The following is a 26,601-nucleotide window of genomic DNA, read 5'->3' as shown; positions in this document are numbered from 1 at the left end:
CTAAAGATCACTTATTTAAAGGTTTTTACTGTCGCAGATATTTCATGGGTTTATGTGGTACCTAGTTTTGACATGCTTTTATTAAGTAGTCATACTAAATACGAAATATGTTGCTGTAATTATATGTGGTTGGAATCAGTTCTTATCTTTATATGTCACTTGATAGAAACCAAGTGTAGTAGATAAACAAGTAGTAAACTTCTGTATACTCGTAAAACAGAAATTTGACTTTGTTACAGTGTTGACAACCTTGTAAAACGTGTAACAGGCTCAAAATTCTGATTCTGTAAAGAACTTTCAAGTGATTGAATTTCTGGTTGGTATAGAAACAATTCAGTCTTCATAACTATCTTCTTCATACGGTAATTATAAAAACATCAGATTATTTAGCACACATAAATAAAATTAACATTTTGTAGAAGAAAAAATAACTGTGGTTTATTCTGTTTTTTTTTTTTCTCTCTTTTATAGCTTTTGAAAAAGCTAAATTAAAACAAGAGAAGGCAAGTGCTATAGAAGCCAAGAAAAAGGAGAAAGAAGATAAGGAAAAAAAGAGAGAAGAATTAAAGAAGATTGTGGAAGAAGAAAGGATGAAGAAGAAAGAAGAAAAAGAGAGACTCAAAATAGAAAAGGAAAAAGTAATGCATTTGCAGTCTATATATTTCATAAGAAACAGTACAATGGTTTTTTAGTTTACTTGTTTCTTAGGCGCTATCTGCTTCAAGTTATTTTCCTTTAACTGTTTTCAGTCAGAGAAATGCACTTTAGAGGAATAGGCAGTTATAAGATCACATGGATTTATGTGGATAAAATTCTCTATTTTAAACTTTTAGTTCGCAAAAAGTTCTCTTTGAACTTCTGAAGTAATGTGGTGGGGTTTTTTTGTCAGTAATGCATGATAGTATTTGGTTTGATGGTTGTCTTCTATTTAAATGTTAAAGACTGTACTGGATCAGATTCACAGTATGTTAAAAAGTTGTGGGTTTCGTTGTGTTTTCTCTTTGGATGGAAACTGCTAAATAACTTTTTGTCTCCTTGAATACAAAGAAATTATTTATTCCACTGTACTTTGCCACATCCACTACCTATTTTGGTGATCTTTTTTGTGGCAGCTTGCATAAATACTTTTATTAGATTTTTTTTTTTTCCCTCATCTGCTTCCATTAATAAAAATCAAAACAAAAAAGAAAACCCCACCAACAAACCCCAAAACTAAACAAACAACAAAAACCCGCCAACATTAATTTAATTTAAATTTGATACTATTTTTTGATTGAGATAGTAAGTGATGCAATTCTAGAAACTGTAATAGGGCATTCTGACCATATTTTATATACAATTGTGACACCATTTCAGGAAAGAGAGAAGCTGCGTGAAGAAAAAAGAAAATATGTGGAATATCTGAAACAATGGAGTAAGCCCCGGGAGGATATGGAGTGTGATGATCTTAAGGTATGACTGAAGTCCCAAGGTAGATTCCCAAATGCAGAGGTGGATCTAGATCTGATCCAAATGCAGGAGGTTGTGCATCAGCTGCAGTCATATAGTATTTCCCAGTGGTGATGCTAATAGAATCATCAGCGTTTTCACCCTCCAGAAAAACTTGACAGGCTGTTCCCATTCTTAACGTGGAACAGATGCATTCTTAAAGCGCTGACCTTAGCGTGGAGGGTTTTGAGCATGCCTGACTTTTCTGTTAAATATACACGATGTGGTCACCTCAAATAGACCTGTGTTACTTAAAAGACTGGAGTAGTGAAATGAAGTTTTTTGGCTGCAAAAGGTAGACTGTGGCATTCTTGTGATTTATACTCTAGCAGTATCCTTGCTTAATGAGCATCTTTCTGGATGATCCTGGAAACATGTAGAAAGTAACAAGAATTTACTTCCCAAAGAGCATAATGTTTTAAACAAGAATATTCTTGTGCGGTTGTACATAATAGAAGATTGTGTAGTGATATGTATTTATTTACACTTTATTATGATTAATTTTGGCAGGGGATAGAAAAGGTAGGAAAAATTGTCAGAAACACAAGGATGGGGTTTATTTGGAATACACATGGAAACATAAGTACAAGGAGGACAAGTGGGACGAGTGTTAAATGAATTGAAGGGGTAGCACTGGTTGAGAGCAGTATGAGAATTGAATGTGTTTTCAAGGAGAGCTGTGTAGTCCCTTGAAGATGAGACTCTTGGCTGTGTTTAGAATGGGAGAAGAAACAAGAAAGGGAAGAGCATTGCCAAAACAAGACAAAGCTGAGTAAAACAGTGCTGCTATGTTTCAGTTGGATAAGAAAAAGGGAGGGGTGGGAAAGTAATACCACTGTAGTGAAAATTGGCAAGACTATAAATAAAGATGAGTTTAGGTAAGAACTGCTTTTCAAAAAATTCCCTTCTTCAGAAATATGTGAAATGCCTTACTGTGTTCTTCTGAAAGCACAGAGTTTGTGGCATTCTTCTCATTGATGTTTGTGAACTACCACTTTTGTGGCAAGGAGCCATCTTCATTGAAATTTTTTGACTCTGTCCCCTAGACTTACATCAGGATGTTAAATTGAAAAATTAGAATTGGTATTGTGAACTCCTGTCTCCGATTTGGAAGTGGTGTCTCTGTTAAGTGGTCTTGATATGTGGTTACATCAGCTCCCTTTAAAGTGTCTGTAGCTATCATAACTGCCTTACCAATGCAAAAAAACAAATACCAAAACAATCATTAGACGTGATCTTGCATATCCTACTACTAGATGGGTGTGGTTTTATGTGAACACGTTGGGGTTTTGTTGGCTTGTCTTCGCAAGCAGTAGTGAGCAACTTTTTAAGAATATGTTTATTTTTGCTTGTCTGTGCAGTTCCAGCAAACTTAAATACAAAGCTCTTGTGAAATAATACAGGTTTAAAGGAAAAATGTTGGCAGCTGGTGCTCAACAACTTGTAGTGGGTTTGAGCTCCTTTAAACAAATATACAAAATCATTCATCTGCATGAACATGAATAAATTTTTATCCCAAAAGGTTGAGATATTATCCAGGTTGCATGCATGCCAGTTTTTAAAGTTAGTACTGCCACAGATGTTACTGTAATAACTGTTTATGTCTTGCAGAACTACTTTCAGTAAAATGTAAAGAAACCTGACAGAATCGTAGATTGTCGTTTTAATCAGTTGTGTACTCTGCAGAAACCAAAGACAATATTAAGTTGTCCCATTTGGATTGCAGGAACTTCCTGTTCCAGTGCCAGTGAAGACAAGGCTTCCTCCTGAGATCTTTGGTGATGCTCTGATGGTTTTGGAGTTTCTGTACGCTTTTGGGGAACTTTTTGATCTTCAAGATGAATTTCCTGAAGGAGTGACTTTAGGCAAGTTGTCATTTATGTGGAAAGGTGCCCTGATTTTTTTGGTGTTGCTTCTCCTACCAAACAGCCAAACATCTTAGGTGCACCAAAGTACCTGTGCTACAAAATCTTCTCTGCAGCTTTAATATGTCAGTGCTTTCATGTGCATATCAATGTAGTTTGCTCTTCATGGTCAACTTCTGCGATGTTTATAAAAATCAAAATTTCAATATAGAAGTTGTTAATCTACTTATTAAAATGGCTACTTGTACTTTACCCTTGCAGTTATATATTAAGAAAATAATGTTTTGTGGGACACCGTGTTTCTGACACCCATCACCTTAGGAATATTTGCAGTAAATGATGGAAAAGTAACTTATACCTGAAGGAAAAAAAATGTTTTCGTTCTTCAGTACATAATCGTTTTCCAACTTTGCGGCAAAAGTGACGCTTCTTAAACTTTATTCACAGAAGTTTTAGAGGAAGCTCTTGTAGGAAATGACACTGAAGGCCCACTATGTGAATTGCTGTTTTTCTTCCTGACTGCCATCTTTCAGGCAATGGCCGAAGAGGAAGAGGAAGTGGCCAAAGATCAAATAGCTGATGCTGAGACCAAAGGTCAGATCCTTAATTTTACTGTTGAAAAACTGAAATTCCACTGGAATTAACTTTTAAACTGCATGATTTTTGGCATTCCTTTGTTTAACCTTGTCTTACTATGCATGGTTATTCTATGTAAATGGACTTGTTTTTTCTCTGTTGTCTGAAATTAAAGCTTTAAACTGGGCATGGAGGGTGGGTTCTTGGGGGAATAGAGAAAAAACAAGCTTATTGTTGCTACGATTATATCCAGCAAAGCATAATAAGCTTTTAACAGCACTGCTTATGTTTTGGAGGTGAGGAAAACTTGTCTTCACCTTCCTGCTCTTCCTTCAGCACTGTGAGATGTTTCTCCTGAGGGTTAGGAAACCAAGGCATTTCCCTAAATCTTCTCAAAGGTCCCTAGCTAAAAAAAAAAAAAAAATAAATTATTCTGGACCTAGCTGGATTAAAACTTAAAACCCCCCAGCATGACTGTAATCAAGAATTCAATATTCATTGCCCTTCAAGACTCAAAGTATGCATCCGTAACTCCCAGATGCTACCTTGTCTCTGTGTTTTTCCAGTAAAGGATCTTGAAGTCCCTCTGCCTTTGGACTCTAAGGCTGAAGTTGCCCACTTTTTCAGAGGTTTCTACTGTATGCTAACCACTGATGAGAAGAAAGTATAGGCTTTGTTCCAAATTTATGTGGTCCTGTGTTTATGCACTGCCAGATTTGCTGACTAATTAAAGGAGAAGTTTTGACCCTTTTGCTAATCTGTATCTCATTAGCAGTAGATAGGAACGTCAGAGTACTCCCCATTTGAGGTCAGTTGAATCCTGTGGTGCCCCCGTAAGACAGATACGTGAGGTACAGGGAGTTCTTTTAATTCCTTCCTTGAAAACTAGGAATATTCTCATTCTTAAGTTTTATGTCTTGTCTATAAAATGCCTTTGTATAAAATATGGGCAGTATCTTCAGCAGTGGAGTCGGCTCTTTTTAACTGAATAAAGTTACAGATTTGATATGGTGTTAAGAAATTTAAACTGAATGTTAATTATTGTTGCATTTAGCAATTAAATGGTATCTTTTAACTACTCAGAGTATTGCTTGGGCAATATAAGCAAGGATCCCATTATCAGGTAATCATAGAATAGTTGATTAGATTCTTTACTACTCATAGGACTGATCAGAAAAATTGTAACTTTCATGTTTTAATTTGATGATACGGGGTAGGCAATTGCAAAAAATCTGCCAGTTCTAATTTAGCTGAGCTGTGGGAAGGGCACTTTATCTGGGACTTGCCTTGGAACTTTCATGTCTCGTCACCTTTAGACATCTTCTTTCCTGTAAAAGAATTACATGTTCTTGGCTTTATAATTCTGGATAACCAAACTAGTAGTAGTCTGCAACAGCAAACACCATGGGTGTTCAGGTTTTGGTGTGTGCAGTACTGTCTCGAACTGTGTTATACAGATACAGTGGGAGGCGAGGTGCACAGGTTACTTTTGCAGTGTCTGGGTGACAGTTGTCAAACATCAATCATCATATGAGACTTGTGGATTTGCTTTTTATGTAAGTCTGGTTTTGTGGCTCTTTACTGACTTGGTGGCTATGTAACTGCTTAATGATTTGGATTTGAATAAAGTGAAATTGATGAAACCGCATACAACACTGTAAAAAAATCTGCCAGCCCTCTGGAGAAATACCTGTAAGTGCTAAGGAAACTTTTGTCTAAGAAACAGGAATTTTGCTGTTTCTCCCTTTCACTGCCCTGCTTTCCTGGTCAGTTTGCTAATGTGTGATGCTCCTTATGAAGTGCAGATGCTTGTTTTGGTGAAATATGGTTTCTTTGTTATGCCTTATTAATTGTATTTGTGCAAGACAGTAAGGCTATGTCTGAGTTATAGATTAAAAGTATACAGTGAATAGTGATAACCAGTATCAAAATGTGTGATTGGTTTGGATGGCCTTTCCCAAAAAAGCAGAATGATGATAGGAAATAACAGTTAATTTGAGAAAATGAAATACAGGTTTTCTTGCATTGTTGATTGGTTTTGCTTTCAAGCGTGTTTACGGATTTGTTTTTGCTGCCTTTTATGTTGCCATTTTGCATGTTTTGTGCATTGTGGTTGCTTTAACAGCTCATAGCAAAAACAGTGTATAGCATGTGGTGCATGTCCTTAGCTTGTAGTTGGATTTTTAGTTGCGTTTAAAGACGTGTAAGTCTTAATTTGGATGTTGAATTGAGTTTTGAATAGATTGATGCTTTTGTAAATATTTGGCCCTCTTCCTGCTTTGTCTGCAATTTACAAAAAACAAGCTTGCTTTCCTCCCCTCCACAGTACAAGTCTTAATTTGCACTAGAATAAAGTGTTTATTTCCTTAAAGATTTAACAGAGGCTTTGGATGAAGATACAGACCCCACAAAATCTGCACTGTCTGCAGTTGCAACTTTGGCAGCTGCATGGCCCCAGTTACATCAGGGTATGTGTGGGTTTCACTTCTTATTTTGTTGCTGTTATTAATTTGCTCTGTTTAAAGCACATTTTTAAATACACATGTACATTTAAATGCCTATATAAAATAACTGTTCATTCTTCTCAACTGTAGGCTGCAATCTGAAAAACTTGGATCTTGATAGCTGCACTCTTTCTGAGATTCTCAGACTTCACATTCTAGCGTCAGGCGCTGATGTAACATCAGCCAATGCAAAATACCGTTACCAGAAACGAGGAGGGTTTGATGCTACTGATGATGCTTGCATGGAGCTGAGACTAAGTAATCCTGGTCTCTTGAAGAAACTTTCAAGTACCTCAGTGTATGATTTGTTGCCAGGTAATACAAGACAATAAATGTTAGAGATTATTAGGGTGATTGGTTTTGTAACTGCTTCAGATCAATAATGGTTGAAATTTACTGTATCGTAGAATAATCCAGATTGGAAAGGACCTCTGGAGGTCACCTAGACCAACAGCCACCCCCCTATGCTCTGGCCCCTACAAGCAGATCAGAGATTGCAGAGCTAGGCAGTCTCATTACTTCTGAGTAGCTTTTTAAAATCCCACTTGGAAAAATGTTAGTTTTACTTGCAGAAGGGGATCTCTCTGGGAGAAGCATCTGAGTGTTTCATTCCACCCCTGCTTTTTATTGCTGTTCTGGTTTAGGTCTGTTTTGTTATTTGGAAATGGAGAAAAGAAATACTACCTACTGTTACTTATCTCCATTTTGAAGATAATATTGCATTTTGGTTCTTACAGTGCCTAAAGTTAATAAATTAAAAATAAAGGCTTACATCTCTGAGCAAAGCACATCTTTTTCAGGAAATGCTGCTTAGCAAGTTCATCTGGTACACTTATAGTACAAATGTTTGACTGTTCATTTTTTCTCAACTGAGAGCCAATCACCAGTCTAGAGTGTGTAAGCGTAAGGCTTAGTTATCAGTTTTATAATGAAGTGGTCTAAATTTTATTAGGAGAGAAGATGAAGATCCTTCATGCCCTCTGTGGGAAACTTCTGACTCTTGTCTCCACTCGAGATTTCATTGAGGACTCTGTTGATGTGTTACGACAGGCAAAACAAGAGTTCAGAGAATTAAAAGCAGAACAGCATCGCAAAGAGCGCGAGGCAGCAGCAGCAAGGTAAAACTAGGATATGGAAAGCTAAATTTTATTGCAACAAATTAGATTAATTCCTCAGCTACAAAAGGCATGTGACAGCCAGTAGTAGTGTTTGTGTTCTGTGGTGATTTCCTGAGACCCCTAGATTTTCACAATGAGGAGTGAAACCTTGCATTGTGCTGTCCCACATTACTGTTGTTTTTTCAGATGATGCTGTAGTATAAAAGAAAATAGATGCAGACAGATCAGGGACTAGATTAATTGTAATTGGTTTTCTATATCCTTCTTACTATTAGGATACGTAAGAGGAAAGAAGAAAGGTTAAAAGAACAAGAGTTAAAAATGAAAGAGAAACAAGAAAAGCTGAAGGAAGAGGAGCAAAGAAATGCTGTGGTAGAAGTATCTGTTGGGTATGATACATGCTATTACTGCGATACATATGATAGAGCACTTAGTGATGTGGCCAGACCTTCCTTACTTAGTTTTAATTTTCTCAGTCATATACAAAGGTATATTTTAAGTCTGTAGTCATCAATGTTGATTTCATTTTTCTTCCTAGTGTTCTAGAATTGCTTTGTGAAAGAGACTTTTATTTTTAAAATCAACTCATTATTATTATACTCATAAGTCTATAAAAAGCTACTGACATGAGAAACATACAAAATGTTGGGGTGGTTTTTTGTATTACTTTGTCTTGCATTGATTTCAGACTTATGAATATCATTACAATAGACCATTCTAGTATGTGGAACTGGTCTGATCTGAGCTACATAATACTGATCTCACGTGACAATTTATAAATCAAATTAAATAGTGGTTTTTGTTTGTTTTTTAAAAAAATGCCATGCTATCCCAGGTGATTTCCATAAAACTAAGATTTTTTCATTCTGTTAGTAAAGCTATATGGCTTCAGGTGGTAACATTTGTGCAGGTGCAGCTGTATCTGATTACAGAAAAAAAAAGCAAAGTGTAAATACAACAGCGTATCTTTACCTGTTTGAGGAAGGGTGTTAGTGGCTTACTTTTTGCAAGCAAATATACTTATGGGCCAAAGGCAGATTTTTGCTATGTTTTTGCAGCTCCACTTGGGGGAGGGGGAGGAATATTATCCTGTAATGATTTCATGTAGTTCTTTAGGTTTTTCATTATATTTGCTACATGAGGGGAAAAATATGTAATAAGCATTTTATAGAACAGTGTACATTTTACTGAGGAAGCATTTTTTTAGTCATGAAAAAAATTGAGCTCAGTAGAACTATACTGTAAAATATCTTGACAAAGGGTCTGATTTTAATAATGCTCTTCAAATGAAAGAGTGAATACCAAAGGGCAGGTTCTTGTCTTTAATATGGAACTTTCCATTTACAGTTCAGTGGGTTTCTTTTGGGTTTTAATATAATATGACTTAAAATATTTTTTTTTAAAGCATTATAGGTGTTCTACTAGCTTAAGTACTTCTGAGAGGAAAATGCAGTTTGTGTTGAAAGTGCCATATTGTGTATTTTTTTTCTTTTCATTCTATTCAGCTTTTAATGGCTGGTCACTTAGTCATCTTTTGGTTATTTTTTTATGTGTCAGAGAGGAGGAACGGGAAGACCTTGATACTAGTACAGAGAGCAAAGAAGTTGAACGTAAAGAGCAAGATGCGGACACAGTGACAGAGGATGAAGAAGAGTTGGGACCAAACAAAAAACGAAGAAGGGGTAATACTATAATGGATTTGTTCATTTGTGTACATGTATGCACACACACATGCATGCACCTGGGAAGTTCTTGGGGTTTATAGTAAATTTTTATAAAGTATCAATCTTTCTTGTAAACTTTTTAAAGAAAAAGAGGAGAAAAAAACCTCAAACCCACAAGCAAAACCAAAAAAATCCCACCCAAACAAGATCATAATGGGCTCTTAAGTGCATCGAGCTGTCCTGATGTTGTTACAGCATTGGGTTGTATGTCCTTTCATGCTCCAATTTCTTCCGTTACTTGATCTCTGGACTCCTCATTGTCTAAAACCCAGGCTGTTGCCTGACAAAGTTATGAGTAGTGCTCTCATCTTAAATAGAATTTCAAGATTCTTGAATGCCCATGTTTGAGGCATTGTGATGGGATGGCAGATAACTGTTGTTTCATTCCTGCAGTTGGGGAAGCTGAAGGTCACACTGGAAATTGGTACAAATGGAGCACCAACAGCATTGCTCACTGTTGCATGTGTCAGTTATAAGATGTACTTTTCTAGATGACTGTCAGGACCTTATTCTTTGGTAAACTAAAATGTAAACTGGAGTATATTCAGCTGGTGTCAGTTTAGGGGACATAATAGTAGTATATATATATTGGAGAAAAAAAAGCGGTAATGTAACTGAGTTCGTGATAAAACTTCTTATCTAGGGATTCTAATATTGCTTGAGGCCTTTGTGAGGCTTAAGTTTGTAATTTTGAGTATGATAAATTAAATCCAGACCAGTTTGCACTCAAAAATTAAATTGCTAGAATTTTACTTTATCATAATAGAGTACTTCTATAACATACTTTTCTTAAAATTCTAGGCTTTTTTTATAGTGCTAAAAATGACAGTGTCAGTAAACGAGACTTGGCCTAGGTTCTGCAAATTGAAAGTATGCTAAAGATGGCTACCCCTTTATCAAGGGAAGGGGAATAATCACTTGAATTTTTCTTAAACAAAACTAGTATTGCTTCTTGACTAATCTGGTGGTCTTAGACTGTGAGTTTTGATAATCACAAAGGGACAGCTCAAAACCCCACCCTTTCCTTGAGTTTTTGGTTAAGGAAAGTATTTATAAGTGCATTGCTGTCATACTTCTTCCCTTAACTTTTAGGGAGGAGGGGGCAAAATGGATATAAAGAATTTACAAGACAAGAAGAGACTGCTTGTGAAAAGAGTGAACCTCTTACTGCTGAAGATGAAGAAGTTTTAAAGCAGGAGCAACAAAAGAAAGAGAAGGAACTGTTAGAAAAGATTCAGAATGCAACTGCCTGCACAAATATCACCCCATTGGGTCGTGATCGTCTGTACCGACGCTACTGGATTTTCCCCTCTGTTCCTGGATTGTTTATAGAAGAGGACTATTCTGGTCTGACAGAAGACATGTTGTTGCCTCGAACCTCTTCCTTTCAGAATAGTGTACAGTCTTGCACAAATGAACCTCAGGTATTCAGTAAAACTGGAGAGTCTTTGAAATCTTCTGAATCTACCTCCAATATTGACCAAGATTCACCCACCAGTGTTGTCGTAGAGGTGCCAAGGCCAGTATATAAACCAAACCGTTGGTGCTTTTACAATTCTCGGGAGCAACTGGACCAACTCCTAGAGGCTCTCAATTCCCGAGGACATAGGGAGAGTGCCTTAAAAGAAACTCTTTTACAAGAGAAAAGTAGAATATATGAACAACTAGGCAGTTTTCCTGTGGAAAAATTCCATATTCCAGGTAAATGAAATGAAAAATTCTTGGTCTTGCTTATGCAGCTCTAACTTCTATATAATATTTTTAGAAACCCCTAATTCTCATTTACTTGCAATTGCTAAGATATAAGAATTAAGAATTATTTCACTCTGAAAAATGGATTTGGGTTTATTTTGGGGTTTTGTTGGTTTTTCTCTGATGGATCTTTGGTATTTTTCTGGTGGCTTATGCTAAAAAAAAGCAGTATTTTTTCATTTATCCCACTGCTTAGTAAAATGGGATTGGCTTTTAAACAAACATCTCTAGAAGTAATTTGAGCTTTGGGAAAAGATTAACTGGGGAATAAAGATTACTATCTGCTAAAGGTAAATCATAGTATTGATCATCTGATGTCCTCATTTCCAGTCTGAAAGCAGACACAAAATACGACACTGGAGACAGAAACACGGCAAAGGGAGGCAATTACTATTATCTTGATTTCTGAGTAGGACATGCTCTTTCATAACATCATAATGCATGAAAATCTTTCTAAAGCCTTTATTGGCCTATTGTGAACAAGGGAATGCATACTGCAGGGTCATACTAATTCCTTTGGGAGGAATGTTTAAGAAATCGCATTTTGTTTTGAATTATGCAAAATTACAGTGAAGACTTCATGTTAGCTGTATTGGGGCAAGGGAGTATTACTTGTATCAGAACTGAGTTCTGTTTTACTGGAGTATGTATATGCCAGGGCATGCCATGAACACATCATGTATGTAAATTCATACCTGATCTACCATTTCTCTCAGTGGAAACTAGTATGGGACAGAGTTTCTGCATAGTAATTAAGCTTTATTTGGAGATTTATGGCTGTGTTTGTGGGGTTTGGTGAGAAAATCTTTGTAATTTTCTCGTAAATTTATGTATGTGTGTGGTTCCTTCTGTTCCTAGTTGCTGCACCTTTATCTGTATTTTGTGTGTTCCATTTCATGTTGCCTCCTGCCCTGAAGCAACTTGATTTTCACAGCCATAGATGTTTCATCTGTTGCTAATTGTAGAATAACACTGATTTTTTTTTTTTTTTTTAATTTTTTTTTTAAGTAGCTTTCAACTTAAACAGAAACAAAAAAAAAATTCAGTGGTTCAATACCAGCGTCGCTTCCTCTGTGTGACAAGCAGTGATAAGTGGCAGTGTGTTAACTGTACTTTGGAGGGAGCTTTACTGCTGTGGACTCCAACTGATACCCTGTTCACTCAAATAACTTGCAGGACAAGTGAGAATCGCTCTTAGGCTGTAGGCTGCCCTTCTCCCTTTTTAAGTTCTCATTCAGGAGAGAATGGAAATAAAGTTGCTGTCATTTGATAGCTTATTGCTGCTGTTTCAGTTCTGCTCAAGAAAAAACAAGATTTTTAATCCAGAAAGGATATTTCCCACGTCCAGACATCAGAATATGCTAGTATGCATTTTGAGAATGTTTGCATAGTTACTTTCACTTACAGGGAATTGTTTCTGCAATTGAGAGCATCTTAGAAATTTATCCTGTACTTCTTTAACAACAGTGTTATGGTAACTTTTTATTAAATACCTCCAAGTTCTTGCACATACCTCCTCATTACTGCATTCCTAGGATTTAAGGTAGGTCCTGTGAACAGGAATGTTTGCCACCTATGCAGATTTGCAACTACTAATTTAGTATCTGGGCATCCTTTTAGCTCTTTTTGGCTTTTGAGGTTTTGCATTAATTTTGGGTTATTTTATAAAGGGGTTTTTGCTTGATAGCCCATCATCAGCTCTTTTTAATAAATTATCTTGCTGTCTTCTTCCTTTTTTATCCCAAAACCTTTAATTAGAGGGGACAGTCAGTCTAGTCTGTGCCTGTGTCATGTTTCCTTTCTGTTTTGTTTTAAAGTTAGGTTTTTAAAAGGGATTACATATTGTTCTGTTAGTTTTTGTAGCTGTCAGTTGCATAAGCTTGTTTTAAATATTGCCATGATAAAGATTTGTGCAGGAAAGAAAACTGAGGAGCTCTCCTCTAAAGTAAGAGTTGTCAAGTGAAATGGACTTTATTCCTTTCACTTACAACAGAGTTATTGTTGATTATCTACTTGTTTAGAAAGTATTTTAAGACAAAGTAGTGACTTTTAAATTGACAAAGATTTCTCATCTTGTGTATTGGGATGAGTAGATGCTAATCTGTAGGTCTTCCCTTAAAATTGTACTCTGCTTGCTTGGACCTGAATCCTTAGTTGGTGTGGAGATGTTGGTGCTGGCAACTGTCACTACATATAAGAAGGGAGGTTTTAACCTGTATGTTTAGCTTGTTCTGCCCTGTACTACTATTGTTCTCTTCACCAGTGGCTACTTTAAGGAACAAAGTCCACTAACATGAAGTTGCTTGGTATTCTTACAGACAAACCTCAAAGTGACGTCAGACCTCCTTCAGGACGGGGAAGGATGCAGTATGCCCATGATGGATCTCATGTATCTGCAGAGAAGCAGCTTGAACTGAGACTTAGAGACTTTCTTTTGGACATTGAAGACAGGATCTACCAAGGAACGCTGGGGGCTATTAAGGTATTTGTGAATTGTAGAATACCTAGAAGCACAGTGGTGCCAGTGAGTCTGTAACTTACATGAGAGCTCTTGCATATTACAGGTTTTACTGAAAGCATAATTAAATTGTGTAGACAGTAATTGGCACTAAAAGTTTTGTACCCTTTGATTCTTCAGAAACTTCAAATTTGTATGTTTGCTTCAGGTTACAGACAGACAGGCTTGGAGAGCAGCCTTAGAACATGGGCGGTATGAGTTTCTGAATGATGAAAACAAAGAAAATGGTATAATTAAAACTGTGAATGAAGAATCTGAAGAAATGGAAACTGATGATCAAGATAAATTTATTGTGAAAGACAGGTAAGAGCTGTGATTTAAATAATGTCTCTTCCCTATGTAGGAGTGCTCTGTTTTTTGAACTTTCAAATTGTTTTTACCCTCAAATTCTTTGGAATGGTATTTTTTTAAGATTTGAGTTGTAACATGAGATTTTTGCATTAGTTTATATTTAAATTACATTATTTATACTTTTATATGAAAATAACTTCATATATTTTCACATGACACTGTTCTATTACCCTGTAAAACTAAGGCACCAATTTTTACTTCTATTCAGATATTACACTGCTCAAAGTGGATGTTAATTGCCAGCCGAGATATATGAATTCATTATGAAAATGTTTAAAATGCAAAGAAAATTTTAATGTAGCAAATTCTGTTTTGCTTACTGGGGGGGAAGTAACAATCACTTTTTGGAAGAAGTGGGAGTGCTTAAAAGGGAAAATGGGAATAGTAACAAATCATTGGTTGAACCGTCCAGTGCACTTTTTCATGTGTCACAGTAAGAACCATCAGTACAACAGGCCATGGTCTGCATTAACTTTTAGCACTGCAGCAAAACAGAGATATCTTACAACTTCATGAATAACTGTCCTTCTGAAGAGTGAGCTGCAACATAGTAAAAGAGAGGAAACCTCAAATCATATAGTGTTGCTATAATAGAAGTGTTTTGTTGGCTTTGTTTTGGTGTTTCTTTGAGACAGATGTGCGAGTCTCCGTATCAGTGTGTGTTGTAAGTCAAACTATAGAAACTGTGAAGATTTCAAAATACTTAATTCTTAGAAGTTACCTAGTTTTCAGAAGTTCTACCTTAATTTACTTAATGCATTTAATTGTATACTTTGATAGGGTGTGAATGTTGAAATATTGCAGGAAAAAGGTTCACTGAAGGCTGTCATTGTCCTAACATACTACTTGCTTGTGTATTCTGTGAAGTTTTTCTTTGAGACAGGAATTAGACTTTTATTTTATGAAGGCTGTACTTTTGGACGAGCTGTTGAATGCTCTGTTTATTACAGGAATTGAAATTTCTTTAAGGTTTTCCCCTTTTTATTTCAGTTTGATGAATTAGTATTTTCGTACAACACTGCCTTTTGGATCTGAGATCTCTAGTTACGTGCAGAAAGGATAGGGTCAACCTGCTTTATATTAATGACACAATTTGCAGATGTTTGCCTCATGAAAGTCACAACATAGAAATATTCCACTGTTTTAATTAAGAAGCTAAAATTTATCTGTCTTCAGTTATGTTGGGCACTTGCTCCATTGCCAACCTGATGCAGCTGCAGAAGCTTGTTGCTTCATTTTTTTTCCATTTGATACTGACTCTGTCAAAATTTCTGAATAAAGTCTACTCTAATAATGTCTTGCATATTAAAAGAAAGACTATGGTATTCTGAAATCATGTGACAGATTGCTTTTGATGCTGGGCTTTTTATCCACCTCAGAGCTAGTGGCATCTCATTAAGACCTTGGAGTCTGACTAGTGAAATGTAAATAACAGTGCAGCTTTTTTTCCTGTTTGCTTTCAGGCTCTCAAAATGTGTGTGACTGCAAAATACAATGAACAGCTTTTAAGTGGGGAAAAAAAGAACAGGGACAACCAAAAGCATTGCTCATTCACCAGAATAAAGCAGAATCCAGACAGTCTGATGAGCTGCCTTTTTTTTTTTTTTTTTTAATAAACCCCCAGTAGAAATTGAATTTTATTTTCATTCGTGTGAGTTGCTCTCCTACACCATACTTAATATTTGTGGTTCAGGAAAATTACACTTTAAAATGATTACTTAGTCTTTGGTCAAAAAAAGGCTGTTTTATTGGAAACCTAACTTTACCCCCCCATCCTCCTCCTCACTTAAAGTGTTAATTTAGAAGAATCCTCCAAGGATGAGGATGTATAAGTTAACAGTTCTTGATTTAACATTCTAAAATTGCTTCTTGGTTTTACTTAGTTTCTTTTCTAAATAAGATTCTATTTCTAAAATAATCTTATTACTTGTGGGGATACATATAGCTGAACTTCTGCAGATGGAAGTATTGTAAAAGGCTACACCTCGCCACTGGAAGTGTTTTCACTGAAGAATTATCGAGACTATAGTCTTCACAAAATCTCTCATGAGCTAGCCAATGGATGTTGCATCCAGTCTTCTGGAAATCTCTATATTTCAATACAATTATTAACTTTGTTCCCTAAAGATGATTTATCTAGATTAACTAATTAAGCAAACTTGAGAACTGGGATAGCTTAATCACACCTGTGTAGTATCTGTTCAAGTCTATAGTCCATGCATGTAAGCAAAAAAAAAAAATCTACTGTGGATACAGACTTAAACCAAGTATCTGTGGTGTTTAATTCTAACTATGTTAGAGAAAACCCAGTATGATCATTTACTGCATTTCTGTTCTAGACTCGTTGGGTTAAAAACTGAAGCTCCAAGTGCTGCATCAACAAGTACAAGTACTCCTCAGCCAGTCAATAATGTAGTCCACTGCTTGGCATCTGCACTGCTTCAGATAGAACAAGGAATTGAGCGCAGGTTCCTCAAAGCACCTCTTGGTAAGCTTTCAGAATTGAAACTGTATGTCTCTAATTTTGTGTAAGATTTTGTACCAAAAAGAAAACCACCCAAGCCCCGTGGCTTCTTATATAAGACTGGATGGTTTAGAGGGACAGGTTGTAAGAAAAATATAAACTAAAGATTATAGCTTGACTTTAACACACATTCATTGTTTGGACTCCTCTGATGTGCTCTGGGGGTGAGAGTCAAATTGCATAAAGTCAGTTTGTTTTCTGGGGAAAATGCAGGTTTTGGTGCATTAACATTAGACGTTAGTGCCCCATGGCACAGTTGACCTAAAACTGTTTCTTCACCTCTGCTGCTGCTGCACAGAGTCTAGTGTCTGGGTATCAGTTGCCACTGAAGATGAGTTTGAGCTAAATTTGTGCCAGAGACTTTTGATATACAGGCATAGGTTCCCTTCCACAAGATCTCATTATCATTGTGATGACCTCTGGAAAAGGGAAATGTGGCAAATGATTGAGATGAAAGGGGGGGGAGCACAGGAGTAGTTTAAACTGCATCTGTTTGAAAGTGTTACTCCGCAAAGTCATCAGCTCAGGTGTGTCTGCCTTTTCCAAGCCAGGCATAACAGGACTTATTTCCTGCTATATGACTAGATTTATAACATGTGCATGAGACAGTTAATTAAGAGTACATCCAATGTTTGTTGTATTTACTTTGCATGTGCAGGTTGTAAGTATGTTGTGCAGTGTGTGCCTGCACTTCCAAACTCTCTCTGACGGTATTTTGGCAACAGGATCTTGCTGACAGCTGTAAGTTTACTACAGTGTGCCCTTAAGGGGAAAGACATGGTTATTAGTAGGTTATAGCCATAGACTGGACATCCGGAGTTAGAGGAAACAGATTAAAAGAGAAATGTCTCTAAAGTATTGGAGATAAAGAGGTTTTTTAGCAGTCCTCCTGCATCTTTTTTCCAGTGGTCTGAACTCTGCCATAATCTGATAATGATGGTTCGTCTTTTTGCCCGACCCTTTGAATGATGCTGGGATTTCTTGTTTTTAACTTGGGAATCCTGTTTTCCTTTGGATGCCTTATACTGTGTGACAAAGAAAGTATATAGGGAAAGTAATGTTATATTATTTGCATGTCTTAAATCTTGTGTATTTGTATATTGTACTGTGCCTGTGCATCTCTTCTGCTCTGAAGAATAGTAATGCTGTAAGCTTACAGTAATATATAGAACAACCTGCATAGCTGAAGGAGCAGGAAGGATCCCAGGTGTGCTCTGCTCAGGCTTTCGGGCTTACTGTCCTAACCATTAAGGGATGGTGTCATGTTCCCTTTTCCTTGCTTTACCTTTGATGCCAAGTGTCTCATGTTTTTGCTTGCGTAATGAGCTGCTTTTAGCAGGAGATGATCCTGACTGAAGGCAAAGTTTTAGTTTTGTCATTAGCTCTTGGAGGAGCTGCGGCTTTGCGTGGCTCTGTAGCAAAGAAAGCTTAAAAAACCTATTCACTTCTGATTTTATGACCACTAGGCAGTTAGTTATATGAAAAGTGCTCTGACTTGGAACTTGTGGATGTGACCAGAAGGTGTGACTGCAAAATGTCAAGGAAGCCTGTGTGTTTGAGAGGCATCTTTCAAACTTGGGCGCTTCAGCAGTCAAGCAGCAGTTCTGGAAGCACACCTTTCTGGATATAACTCTTCAGTGTTTCAGATGTTTAAAAAACCAAGAGTGTAAAATTTGCATCATCTTAATATTGAGCTTAAGCTTCCCAGCTGGAAACAGCGTCTTTGCATGCTACTGCAGCAGGTTCTGTTTCTTAGATTGCAACTTGTGTATGTATAACAGGCAAAAGTTTTCTACTTAGCTTGACAAGGAGGTGTTAGTAGTGTTACTAAAACTTTGTATACAGAGTGGACACTGCTGCTTGCTGGGGAACTGCCTTATGCTCAGAACTGTGATACCCTCTTTTGTTGGCCCCTCTAGAAAGTGGCCAGCAGTGCTCTGACAATAGAAATTAACTTCTGGTTTGTAACCACTGGGGTTTGGTTTGTGGGGGTTTTGGGTTTATTTGCTGTCTTGTTATGCTTGATCTTATATAGTCCATTGTGTCCATACGCTCATTTCTTTTTAATAGTTGTTCCAACTACTTAATGGAACCATCCCTAGACCAAATGCCTGCCTGTCTGTTTCTAACGTTAAACTTGACAAGCCCAACCTGTTTAGGCTGATTTAATTACCATTAAGGTAAAAACACTGGAAGTCAAGCAAGTGCTAGGAATTCTGTTTGGTAGCAGTACAGGGGAACACTAGGTAAAAAGAGTACCCCTGCATTTCTGCTTTAAACCAAGTTGAACCTGCTTTGTCTTCATCGTTATTTCACTTGCTCCCTTCACTGTGGAGTTTCTTTTCCCTCTCTGCTCCCCCTTCTCTACTCCCGCCCCCATTCACTGTGCTCAGTTCCTATTAGGGAATGGAGCCATAATTCAGAGTTTTTAGTTTTCAGTCTTATTTACAGCTTCTAGTACTAAAGACAGCACAGTGAAATTCACTGCAGTCACTGGCAAGTTTATCCCGGTGGCCTCCAGGGTGCAGAGCAGACAAAGGGACCCAGCACAGCAATAAAAGGACCAGCTGCTCCACTCTGCTCCGTTTTTGTTCTGAGCCTCTGTCAGGCTGCCAAGAGCCTCACTGGTGATTCTGATAAGTTTAGAGTTGGGGTGCATACCAAATATTCAAGTGGAAGAGCAAGAAAAGACTGGCACAGAAGATAGCAATGCAAAAGGAGATCTAGAAGCCCCAGAAACTGCACCCTCTGCCTTGCAGAGCTACTAGGTGGCCCCTAATCTGCTGCTGTTTGGTGATTAAATGTAACGTGAATTATATGCATTTCTTAATTGTGAATTGTGTTTTAGAAATCATTTCATTACACGTAATTTTTATACTCAAGAACACTCCTGCACAAAAATGTCTTAAGAATGTTGTTTCACATGGCAGGCGAGCTAGTTCTCTTGGTCCTTGAGGAGTGTGCCCATAAACTGGCTGTTTTCGAGATGTTAGGAGGTTTGTGGTAGCATAGACCAGGCAAAGTGTTTGCTGGGAGAGAAACCAGTGGTCAGTAAGCTGCTTCTATATCCATTTGTACTGGAGAGGGACAGGAAGATAAGGGAGGGTAGATTTAAGCCTTCTGTTTGTAGTGGGAGTCAAATTAAATCCTGGGATGAGCAATTCCTTCGTGCATGTTATTCTCTTACCCTTCCCTGCCTACCTTTTTCCACATGCACATGTTGGGAAACACTGTTATATTTTTAGACTCCACAAGCATGGATGATAAAAATTAATTAAAAAAATAATTTGCCACACTTAAAGGTATTTGAAATAACTGCATTTATGTTGGGTAATGCAGAAGATAATGAATGGAAGCATTGAGGGGATAAAAGGAGGACAGGGAAGGCAAGAGTAGGCAGAGATATGGTAAACTTTCAATGTTACTCGTGTTGCTAAGAATTAGAAACTGTTAAATATTTTATCAGATTTTGTTTGTTTACTATAATAATTTTGTAGCCAATTCCTTAAACTGAAGAATTTTTTTATTGAAGCCAAAGGTTTAAACATGGATAGTAATATAAAATCTTTGTTTTATAGTAAAAAAAACTTTGTTTTATAGTTTAGTATAGTGTAATAAAATGCAACTTACAGATTTAAAAAAAAAAACACAAAAAAAAAACAAAAACCCAACAAAAAACTCTATATTTTCTTTTTATCAATTTGGAACAGAAATTTGCATGTTCACATAATCCTTTCCCCCCACACCTTTAATGCCTCTGGGTGCTTCGGGGTTTTTTGAAACTTTGCAGCATTGTGCAATTGCATATCCTTTCTAGGAATACTAAAATGGAAACCCTTCCCTGAGCTCAATAGCTATTGATAGATGAGTGCATAGATCTGTCAAACAACTTAATTTGCATTGTAGCAAGGCTTGGAGGGCTTAGCTGACAGAGGGGTATCCCACCGCGCAGTGTAGAGCTGCTGAGACACAAAGGAAGAGGCCGTTTCTCCCTCCAAGTTAACAATATAAATGAGAAAGATGATGGATGGAAGAAAAAAGTGTTACTCTTATTTTACAAATTGGGATCTGAACCGTCGGGGGTTGTTTGGCATGTTTCAGCAGCAGGATGTGCTGAAGCAGGTCGTGGTCGGTAATTTCTATCTCTATATTGCATTTGCAGTTTTGCAGTGCAAATATTTGTTGTGTTATGTCATGAACTATATTGGTGAACCAATTCAGGCTAAAAATAACTGCCAAAACACCCAGTAATTATGCTCAAGCTGCCACTGTCAGCAAAAGAAATGCTTGCCAATCTGATATATACATATATATATATATGCTTAAGATAAAGTGTCTTTGCCAGAGTTACAGTAGAAATTTGCAGCAGAACTGAATTGGGTCTCATGTTAGTCTAGTGTCCTGACAAGTGGATTTAATTTCTTCTTGCTGATTTTAAAAAAAACACCAGGAAGATAGAGTGTAGCATTGCCTTTGCACTTGACCACTATCCTTAGTAGACTGAACTTCAGACAGGAAACCTAAGGATAAAGTAAGAGGAAATTTTAGGAAATCCAGGTTCGAATTTACAGTTCAGGAGTGGCTACATTTTATTTATGAAGCTGTGTTGCCTGTTTATCCTTTGCCTTCTACCATCACTCCTCTTGTGCTGCTTGATGCTAATGCAGATGTATGCAAAATTAGGCAAATCCTGGCAGCCAGTTGATGAGAGGCAAAAAGGCCTTGCAAGGAGAGCAATTAGTCTCATTTTTGTTCTTTCATTTTGTTTTCATTTGTTATTAGATGTTTTCTCATCCTATTGCTGAGGAGAAATCATTTGGCAGGTGGATCATATGCCATTCCTGTGCCCACTCTTACTATAGCAAGTCAGGCAAGGTGGCATTTTATACTGGAGTGCAGCATTAATCAGCTGGAGGTCAAACAGTAATAAGTGGGCTATCCCTTCTAGAAGGGAAATCTTTGAACATTTCCATAATCAAAAGTACTACTATATTGTGTCTTCCTTTCCTTAAACCTTCTTGCTTCAAAATGCAAGAAATAGCTTTTGAGATTCATAAAGAAATACCCTTTCTGCTCAGCAGCAGCAGTGCAGGGTGTCGTTTATACCTTCTCATTTCTCCAGCTCCTCAAACAGCCACTTTGATTCTGTAATTCCCAGCTGCTCATTCCCATTCAGTACCTCCTCCCTCACTGTCCTGTATGTGTATTTGTGTGGCTGCTTTGGTGGCCTGGGTTGCAAACCAAACCCATGAAAATACGATAATCTCTCATCCCCGGCCCCCGTTTATTTCTAACTGAATTAGGATCCCAGGTCTGACTTGGTTTGCCACTAGGTGTGCACCACAGATTCATGTGTACTACATTGCTTATAAAATACCAAGAAAACAGTAATATTTCAACTACAGCAGTCACCCAGTCTGGTTAGCTGGACAGACATGCAGGTTCTTGTGAAGTGCGGGACAGGAATAAGGGCATTGAGGTGTGCAGAGAGGCCTAAAAGATTGTCTGCTAGATTATGCTGAGAAGTGCAGGTGAGAAAAGCCCTTTAAGCTGTTTTTTGCCAGCAAAGTCTCTGGTTAATGCTAGGTACAATATTGAAATATAAATAATTTTGTGGTTTCAAAATGTACCTACAAGGGAAAGTAAATTGGGAGTGTCCTTTTTTTAATCTTAAGTAATCTTCATTTATAAATTTAATCAAGTTGTTAGGTTTCCAGATTGTTATCTGAGTAATACTTTTATGTCTTTCTTATGTCCCATGTATGTGGAAGTTGAAATTGAAGTGGTATTGAAGAGGAAATTCTTAATGGCATCAGCAGCTTGGAAACTAAAGGGGAAATATTCAAGTATTGAGGAGATAAGACAAAGGTTATAATATTTTCCCAGTTTACTACTGCTGTGTTGAGAATCAGAGCCTTACCTCATAGTCTAAAATAATGTGGATGTTTGACAAGTTGTTTGATTCTAGTGTTTTGTTTTGTTTGTTTTTTTTTTTTCAATACCCGTCTTTAATGGAAGATGCCAGTGATGGTGGACGGGCCTATAAAACAGTTTTGGATCGCTGGAGAGAGTCACTTCTTTCTTCTACCAGCTTGTCCCAAGTTTTCCTTCATCTGTCTACACTGGATCGAAGTGTCATCTGGTCAAAGTCCATCCTCAATGCTCGCTGTAAAGTGTGTCGGAAGAAAGGCGATGCAGAAAGCATGGTGCTGTGTGATGGCTGCGATCGAGGCTATCATACTTACTGCATCAGACCCAAGCTGAAGGTATCTGAGGAAAAAGAAGTGCTTCCTTTTCACACAAAACTTGAGTACTTCTTACAATTTAATTGCATACTAATGCTTGCTTCTTTCTTCTTTTTTTTTTCCTTTTTTTTTTCCTTCTAGGTCATTCCTGAAGGAGACTGGTTTTGCCCAGAGTGCCGACCAAAACAGCGCTCTAGACGCCTCTCCTCCAGACAAAGACCTTCTGTGGAAAGTGATGAAGAGACTGCTGAACAACTAGGAGAAGGGGAAGAAGAGGCAAATTATGATGAAATGGGGCAAAGTGAGGAAGAGCATTATGAAGAAGAGCAAGATGAGGAAGATGAATCTCAGGAGGAAGAAGAGATGAGGTAAATGGAAGCCCCTTTAGCAGATGTCTCACAGAAATATCTTTATTATTAGGTGGAGTAATTGTTCACATATGCACATATCTTGAAAATCCAGTGTGAAAAATATGTTTATTTTAAAAAAATGGCAGCTTTTAGGAATTTGGCTCTTACATGATGGGTTTAGTATTAACAAAACTTAAGTCCAGTGGACTTAGACTCACTTTTCAGGATGAAAATTCCAGCCTAGGATGTATAGGTGAGATGGCCATCAGAGTTGCAGTTCTGTACAGCTACTATTTCAATGTAAAGTGGAGAGTTTCAAACAGTAGAAAACCTGTTGACTGAAGCAAGACTGTTGTGGCTCTGACAGTTGGAATGCAATAGTTGGAGAGAACTTGCATCTCCTTGAGAAGTAAATTCATCTCTGGGTTCTTCCTTCTCTCCTGTAATGGAAGGAGAGTCTTCACTATTAGTTATAAACCCTGACTAGAGCATAACTTCTACATTAAGTATTTTACAACTGCAGTTTATTTACGTAGCTGGAAATACAGTTTAAAAATCCTAGTTACTTATAGTTGCTGTGAGAAAGAAGCAAGTGATTTAAAGAAATTGATAGCTGGTGCTCCAGTTAATGCATTTGTATTGCACAAGCTGCAAGGATGATGGAACTTCCAAGCATTTCTTTATAGTAGGTGCTCCACATAGTATCTACTTAAGAGACTTCAGTATTTAGATAATGGTAGCTGGATGGCTGCGTCAGCTTGAAAGGCAGTTGCTTACTAGTCCAACCTTGAATGGTTGGGTTTTTTAAATGCTGAATTAGAAAACTGAGGGAAGAGAGACACAGGGAATTTGGGGATAAATAAACATAATTGTTCACTTTTTGTAGCCCATCAAAGCCAGGAAGACCTCAGGTGAAGTTTCCATTAAAAATGAGAGCAGCCAAACTCAACAATCCATTCTCAAGTCAGAACAGCCAGCGTCAGGCAAGATATGCTTCTCGGAGTCAGCAAAACACACCTAGGCAAACTGAATCTTCATCTAAAGTTACCAGGAGGAGGTTGAGAAAGGTAAAATCAGCCCCTCCATCAGTGACAAAGCCTTCTTTAAGACTTAATAGCCGGACCACTCGTCAGACCCAAAGTTCATTGCAAGCAGATGTATTCGTGGAATTACTCAGTCCTCGAAGAAGACGAAGAGGAAGAAAGAATGCTGATAACACACTGGAAAACAGCCCTTCTAATTCTCTCGGATTTAGAATTGTTGATACCGTAGACCCGACTGAACGGCTTCGGAAGTATCCAGTTTCTACTTCAAAGCTTTCTCTTCCTGTTACTGAACCCAAGAGAAGAGGCAGGAAACGACAATCCACAGGTTAGAGAAATAATTTTGCCCAGAATAAAAACCATGTTCTGTTCCTTGTAAAAATATTTGGGTGGTAGAGCAAGAAGACTAGAAATGATGCTTGAAGGCAGTTTTACCTCTTCCAACAAGGCAGATCCCTTCTTTTGCAGTGGCAGAAATGAACCTCAAAAAGAAAAATTCAGTCATCTAAAGAACAAATACTTCAATTGCCAAGGAGATTTATCGTACCCATATTTGAAGGTTCATATTTGCTAACAATATGGAGCAATTGCTAATAAGTGGGTAGAAAATGTGAAAGTGATATTTATGCCTTAACCCTTAAAAATGCAGATGCTTACTTACAGCTTTTACGGTTTTGTTTTGTGAAACAGTGCAGAACACAGATGTAGGCAAGGTAGCAAAATTTGGAATATACACAAACCACAATAAACTGCTGCCAGAAGAAAAGTGTCACCTGTCTGGTATAGGGCTAAGAGGGTTCTTGCTTGCTAAGTTAATAACAAGTATGTGATAGTAGGGGAATACTTGGCCAGCTACAATAACCTTTTAAAAACAGAAAGGCTCCAATGTGAGACTGAAGAGTGTGAAAGAGTGTGGTGGCCTTGTATTTTGTGCCATTTCTGTCCTTCACCATTGGGAGTTTCTAGGCTTATCCTCTAACCACCCTGCTGACTACTCTTGAAAGCAGATAAAACCACTCTGAAGCAAAAGTTATGAGCAGGCAGCTTATTCTGTTTTTCTCTAATAGGGCTTTTCTTTCAGTGTTTAACAAATTGTCTTAAAATTGAAATCAGTGGAAAAAATCCTTTCCAAAATTAATGTGATGCAGGAGAATGGAGGAGGAACCCAGCTAAGTCCTGGTACTTTGCATCTTGTACTGCAAGAGAGACATTTAGTGGTTAATAACAAGGCTGCAGTGTAGTTAATACCTGAAGCCAAACTACTTGAGTTTTGTCCTGAAACTACAGTTTTACTACCCAAGAATAATGGTGTTTTACTACTTTTTGAAACTTTTTTCTTCTCAGGTTTTTATTTTTATCTGGTGGGGTGGGTTTTGTTTTTTGGGATTTTTTTCTCCAGAATCATCTCCTCAAACCTCATTGAACAGAAGAAGTTCAGGACGTCAAGGGGGAGTCCATGAACTCTCAGCTTTCGAACAACTCGTAGTGGAACTGGTACGACATGATGACAGCTGGCCTTTCATGAAACTGGTTTCCAAAATCCAGGTAACTGATAGAACTGTAGAGGGGAATGGTTGAGAACTGTGCTTGCTGACAGTAAAAATTCGGGATTTTATAGTCTTGCTCAAACAAAGGGATACAGATAAGCAATGTGATTCAGGAGAACGCTTGCATTTCAGCTCAAATATGGTGCCAGAAGTAACTTCTACAGTTGGTGTGTTGTTGGGAAATTTTAAAGTATGCTTGTCAGGCATTTAAAAATATGAAATGCCTTGATTTGTGGGGAAAAAAGGTAGAGCATGGGGCTGCTAAAGGTACGTTTATGTTGATTAATTATTTGGAGTAACCTTCAATTTACACAAAGGTGTTTTTGAGAACAGACCTGCAGTAATATAACAAGATAGGAACAGCTTTACTCTGATGTTAACTATAATGCAGTAAAACAGAGAATTTCTTAGCTTAGTTCTTAATTATTTTCTTCTTGTTTAGCTTTTAAAATACTTGATGGTAAGTAGGTACCCAAAGTAAGTGCTGCTTTAGAGGTTTGTATTACAGTAAAAGTTCCCAAGGTACATCTGCTTTTCTGCAGGTGGCAAAGGTTTGTCTGCTGAAACTGTCATACCCTAACCAAGTGCCTGTCCTCTCCGAGGCCTCTGGAGCAACTCTGCACAGACATTCGTGCAGTATCTAGAGCTCAGTGTTCAAGTGCTCTATTAAAATTAACAGTGACAGCTGTTAAATGAAGACTTGAAACTGAATTCAGAGTCACAGATAGCTGAAAGGATTAATGTATCTGGACAAAAAGAATGATGTTCAAACATGAATGAAAGATGTAAGTGCAGAGGAGGAGGAGAGGAATCCTGAATGAAATAAGAGATTAGTGTCTGCCTACTCGTGTACAGTAATTACAATGGATAGTGCAAGAATCTGGTGAATGTAAGGAGGGATGGAGAATTCAACTTAATTTTGATTCTAAAAAGAAACTGCTAGAATTCATTGTGTTACTATTTGCCTGAATCAATCACTAAGGGACAGTCTCTGTA

At 37.5% G+C, this 26,601-nt stretch overlaps 1 protein-coding gene across 5 annotated transcripts in view; it reads left to right on the top strand.

Moving 5' to 3' along the window:
• Positions 1-26,601, top strand: part of BAZ1A (bromodomain adjacent to zinc finger domain 1A) — a 61,144-nt gene that overhangs the window by 31,871 nt on the left and 2,672 nt on the right. For 2 of the 5 annotated variants that reach the window (XM_062623243.1, XM_062623214.1), the window contains 17 exons: positions 472-638; positions 1,357-1,452; positions 3,215-3,353; positions 3,801-3,947; positions 6,302-6,397; positions 6,524-6,748; positions 7,386-7,551; positions 7,827-7,940; positions 9,109-9,233; positions 10,368-10,976; positions 13,346-13,509; positions 13,694-13,848; positions 16,236-16,384; positions 22,439-22,686; positions 22,807-23,033; positions 23,902-24,386; positions 25,458-25,603. In XM_062623243.1, the coding sequence (XP_062479227.1) occupies positions 472-638; positions 1,357-1,452; positions 3,215-3,353; positions 3,801-3,947; positions 6,302-6,397; positions 6,524-6,748; positions 7,386-7,551; positions 7,827-7,940; positions 9,109-9,233; positions 10,368-10,976; positions 13,346-13,509; positions 13,694-13,848; positions 16,236-16,384; positions 22,439-22,686; positions 22,807-23,033; positions 23,902-24,386; positions 25,458-25,603 (3,458 nt within the window). The remainder of the gene's footprint in view (positions 1-471; positions 639-1,356; positions 1,453-3,214; positions 3,354-3,800; positions 3,948-6,301; positions 6,398-6,523; positions 6,749-7,385; positions 7,552-7,826; positions 7,941-9,108; positions 9,234-10,367; positions 10,977-13,345; positions 13,510-13,693; positions 13,849-16,235; positions 16,385-22,438; positions 22,687-22,806; positions 23,034-23,901; positions 24,387-25,457; positions 25,604-26,601) is intronic. The other 3 variants (XM_062623251.1, XM_062623223.1, XM_062623234.1) reach the window with 2 other exon arrangements.

The sequence above is a fragment of the Pezoporus occidentalis genome, unplaced genomic scaffold, assembly GCF_034315485.1.
Source record: "Pezoporus occidentalis ecotype Australia unplaced genomic scaffold, CSIRO_AGI_Poc_V1 ctg108, whole genome shotgun sequence".
Classification (NCBI taxonomy): Eukaryota; Metazoa; Chordata; class Aves; order Psittaciformes; family Psittacidae; genus Pezoporus; species Pezoporus occidentalis.
The sequence above is the reverse complement of the archived record's forward strand: the minus strand, read 5'-3'. Positions and strand labels throughout refer to the sequence as shown.